General features: G+C 47.4%; 1 protein-coding gene across 1 annotated transcript; it reads right to left on the reverse strand.

The window, feature by feature from the left end:
- Positions 1–433: 433 nt before the first annotated feature.
- CHCT1 (CHD1 helical C-terminal domain containing 1) lies at positions 434–4,121 on the reverse strand (the record flags this gene model as incomplete). Its single annotated transcript, XM_081161995.1, has 4 exons — positions 434–568; positions 3,007–3,106; positions 3,566–3,741; positions 4,023–4,121. 4 exons carry the CDS (start codon positions 4,119–4,121, stop codon positions 434–436), a joined length of 510 nt encoding a protein of 169 aa, XP_081018121.1.
- Positions 4,122–4,870: the final 749 nt, after the last annotated feature.

Consider the following 4,870-nt stretch of genomic DNA (forward strand, 5'->3'; position numbering starts at 1 on the left):
TCACTGAAAAGTGCAGAATTCAAAACTATGTATCATGAGACCTCTGGGGGAAATCACACAGAACACTGAAGGAAACACCAAAACATTACTAGTCATGGCCTCTGGATGATGGGTGATTTTCCCTCTTTTGATTTATATTTATCTGTGCATCTCAAACTTTCTATAATGAGCATTCCTCCCAGGATGGGGAGAAAAAAGAGAAAAAACAAAGTGGAGAAAGAGAAGGAAAATGGGCAGAAAAATAAATGCAGAGGTGAAGAGAAGATGGGAAGAAGGGAAGGGGCGCGTGTCAGGCTGCTCCAGGGTGGACCACGCAGGCTCTGCTCACAAGCGCCCTTCCCCAGGCACTCCCCGCACATCTAGGGGCATTACCTCTCCTGACATGGGCCCCAGATCCTGGCTCCGCCAGCAGGGAGGCCTCGCTGCTGGGGGCCTACATCTTGGACAGCCTCTCCTTCATGCCGCTGATGTCGCTGTGCAGCCCCCAGGCGCTGCAGAGCTTGGGCAGACTGTCTTCCTGGTCAGCCAGCAAGGAGCTCTCCGGAGCATCCAAGGGGCAGAACGCCGCCTGCAATGGGGCCACAGTGTGAAGAGGAGTGTGGAAGAGAGAGCCAGCCGTGCCCTTGTTGGGAAACTGCTGCGGTCTGGCTGCACCAAACACCTGCCCAGCCAGAAGGATGGAGAGGCACTGATGTGGGAGAGAAAGGATCATGGAGACATGGAGGCCGGGCTGCCACCGTCTGTTGGTGGGTGGCTCTTTACTTTGAGGTAGGTCCTCCATTTCTTTTTTGAGTTACAGTGTCTTATATGTTTTGTAGTGAAGCAATTTTTTAAAAGTCCTTTGCAAAATTAAAATTCAGAGCCTGGAAATATCTTTGGAAATTTTCCTGGCTGGTGAAATCCAGGCATCACTAAATGGCAGCTCCTGGTATTCACAGGAGGAACCACTGACCCGTCCAACCATCCCTGTTCAGAGGAAGAAACGGAGACTCGGGGAGGGAGAGGCTTTGGTTAAAGCTGTGCGGCTAGAGAGTGGGGGCGGGGGGGCTCGGGCATGGTTAGAGCAGGGCTTCTCTCTGTACCAGGCTGTTTGAATCCAGTTCTTCAGTCCCACCTGCTGTGTGGTCTGGGCCATGTTACTCGACCTCCCTACCTTTGGTATCTTCATTTATGCACGGAACGAGAATTCTCATTACCACTTAGGGTTACTTTTGAAGATTACGGGAGGGAATATAAAGTATCTGGCACATAGAAACTATTACCTATGATTATTATTTTGGACAAGGTTCTCAACGTGTGCTCCCTGGGGGTCACTAAAATATTTTGATCTCACAGACCCCCTGCAAAGTGAGGTCCACTCAAAAGTGTGAGAGAGGAACCAGTGGATTTTCATGTGACCTAATGTTGAAAGTTCATTGCTACAAATCTGAAAAGGCTACATACTGTATGATTCCAGCTATATGGTACTCTGGAAAAGGCAACATTATGGGCACAGTAAGAAGATCAGTAGCTGCCAGGGGTTTGGAGGGAATGAAGGAGGGAGAACAGGTGGAGCACCAGGGTGGGGGAAATAGGGCAGCAAAACTGTTCTGCATGATACTGTAACGGTGGATACATGTCCTTATACATTTGCTAAAACCTATAGAACATACAGCACAGAGAGGACACCCTAATGCAAACTATGGACATTATAAGTTAATTATATCAATATTGGCTCATCAATAACAACAAATGTTCTACTTTAATGCAACATGCTAATAATAAGTAGGTATAGGAGGGAGTGGTATATGGGAACTCTGTATTTTTCACTCAAGTTTTGTGTAAACCTAAAACTGCTAAAAAAAAAAAAAAAAGTCTATTTAGCCCAGCTGGCGTGGCTCAGCGGCTGAGCATTGACCTCTATGATCCAAGCAATCGCTGTTCAATTTCCAGTCAGGACACAAGCCTGGGTTGTGGGCTCCATCCCCAGTAGGGGGCATGCAGGAGGCAGCCGATCAATGACTCTCTCATCATTGGTGTTTCTATTTCTCTCTCCCTCTCCTTTCCTCTCTGAAATCAATACTTTTTTTTTTTAAGTATATTTAAAAATGTTCATTAATATGGTTTCAGGTTCCACACTGCAATTAAGTAAAATTGAGTTTTGGTGTGGCATCAGAGAAAAATATCCACAATTATCTGAAAATGCTAATAAACTACTACTCTCTTTTCCAACTATATATCTTTATGAAGTTGGGTTTTCTTCGTATACTTCAACAAAATCAATATGTCATAAAGAGATGGACTACAGAAGCAGACAGGAGAATCCAGCCATCTTATATTAAGCCAGATAGAAAAGAGGTTTGTAAAAATGTAAAACAATGCCACTCTTCTCACTAAACGATCTTGTTTTGAAAAATAGTTATTTCTCATAAAAATTATTTATGTTATTTATGTAATGGGCTACTTGTTTTTATTTTTAAATGGATTAGTAAATACATAGTTTGAATTTTTTCTTTAACTTTAATTTCTAATAGGGAAAATATCAATAGATGTAACCTATGTAAACAAATGCTTTTGGGAGGTTCTCAATGATTTTTAAGAGGGTATAAGTGACCTGAGACCAAAATGTTTGAGAACCACTTTGACAAAGCCGGGTCAGGCTCTGTGAATAGACCCTGGAGCCTTTCCCAAGCTGGCTGTGCCTTTCTGCCAGGACTCAACCATCCCCACCCATGGCACTGAACGCATGTGTCTTGCTCCTGCTAATGCTAGTATGTGGGTGCGGAGGGTGAATAAGCATCAAGAACTGGAAGCTGAGTCTCTGTCTTCTTCAGCCCCGCTCTGTGCTCACCGCAGAAGTAAAGTTAGGGGTGGTGGGGTTTTCCTCAGGCAGTGGGCTGTGGAAAGGACTGGAGGGGTGCTGGTTTTATCAGAAGGCCTCTCAGTCCCAGGCCGCCAATCCACAATCCAAGGACACACCAACCAACCCTCAGCTGGGCCCAGGAGGAGCTTTCTAGAAAGTCTCACCAGAAACTTGGTGTTCTGGTTGTTCTTGGTGTACTTGTAGAGCCTGAGAAGCTGCTTTGCCTCCAACTCCGAGAAGAGGGAGACGAATCGCCAAAGCATCCTACAGGGGAGAAACCTGAGGCTGAGGGAGGCAGAGCACAGCCCCTGTCCCTCCAGCATCTGTCTTGTGGCCAGGACCCACCCAAAGAAAAATAGGCCACATGCTGCCTCCTTGGTTTTTGGTTGGGGGCATGGAGATATGGGGATTTTTCAGACTTTGAATACCCTGTCCTGGTGATGAGCACCCACACCGTATAGAAGCTGTTCAATCAGAGATCATTGTCCTCAGGGTCAGGAGAGTTTTTGGTTCACTGTGCGCGCAGCTGTGGTAAATCAATGCTGCCCTGATGGACTAGAGAACCCTGACCTTCCCACCCCATTGTCTCCATGCTCGCTCCAGGATCCCGACTCTTTCACATCAAGATGAAGGACTAGGGGGTCTTGACTGAGGTGTGACCTTGAATCTAGAGGGGGTTACCCAGGAGTGGGTACAGTGGGAAGGGCAAGGAGGCAGCCCTACTTCTTCCAGTGCTTCATTTCCCAGGCTCGGCAGTAATGCTTCAGGAAGGTGTTGATGTGATCACCTAGGACCACCAGGCTCTGCTTCATGTACTTCAGCTTCTTCTTCTGGGGAAGGTCCTGGGGCAGGTACAACTTTCGCAGACACTTCTTTAATGGCCTCAGACATTCTTTACACTAAGGAGGCAACAGGTGAAGCGAGGGGCCATAGGAGAAAAGAAGAGGCAGATGGGTAGCCCCAAGGAACCAGCAGGTTGGTCCAACTGCAGCCCTCAGGACCCAGGAAGGGTTACAGATGTTAAGTGAGGAGGCTCCAGTCAATGTCTTATCCCACTTCTTTCCCAAGAGTGTGACAAATGGGGCAATGAGCTATGGGCCCGAAGCCTACCAGTTTCTTATGCAGGTTTCCTGACCTGTGAGGAACAGAGGACAGGGTCCTGGGATGGCCCCTTACTCACAATTCTGAAGGTACACTGGTCCAGGCCCTTCGCCTGGTTCACAAGTGAGTCTCCAGCAGCGATGGTGCTGGAGCCCTTCTCCAAGCAGGGTGCATCCATCACCTGGGAGGACGCAGGGGGCAGTGGTCAGCTGGGGGGCTTGGGCTACTGCTCCTGAGGGGCAGTGCTGGACAAGCACTGATCCAAATGCCGCCAAAGCCAGCCTCCATTTTCCCTGAGACCTTTCCTTGACCCAGCACTGAGACGAGTGAGTCCTGGGCAAAAAAACCCATTTCTGAGAATCCCTGCTGAGAAAACCTACAATTCCCAACTCATTTTAAAAAATAATAATTATAGCATAGTACACTAGCTAACTTTTCAAAGCACTAGATAAACATTAACTCATTTTATTCACCCAAAATTCTGTGAGCTTAGATATGATAATCCCTGGTCACAGATAAGAGCACTAAGGCGCCAAGGAATTAAGCTCACTCCTTGGGGGAATGAGGAGGGATTCACTCCTTCAGCAAGCATTTGCCCAGTGCCTAAGTCCCAGGCCCCCTCTTTCTATGCCTAACCCTCAGGTCATGCCATGCTAGCGGGCACTGAGAAAATGTGCGCTGGTCATGGGAATGATGAGAAGGAATTTTCAGACAGCACAAGTGGGGCAAAAGATCTAATTAATGAAGACAAAGTGGCTTGAAGCCAGAGCACAGAATTAGATTGACATGGCTGAATTTGCACCTGACCTTTTAAAAGCCTCTCAGAATCATGGCCATTAATTCCTGCTTGTGTTCAGGGGAACAGGGAAGCCCCAGGCCAGACCCTTCTGAAGGGAGAGATCAGGGAAAGGAAGGGAAGTAGACGGA

The sequence above is a fragment of the Miniopterus schreibersii genome, assembly GCF_964146895.1.
Source record: "Miniopterus schreibersii genome assembly, chromosome: 16".
NCBI classification, from domain to species: domain Eukaryota; kingdom Metazoa; phylum Chordata; class Mammalia; order Chiroptera; family Miniopteridae; genus Miniopterus; species Miniopterus schreibersii.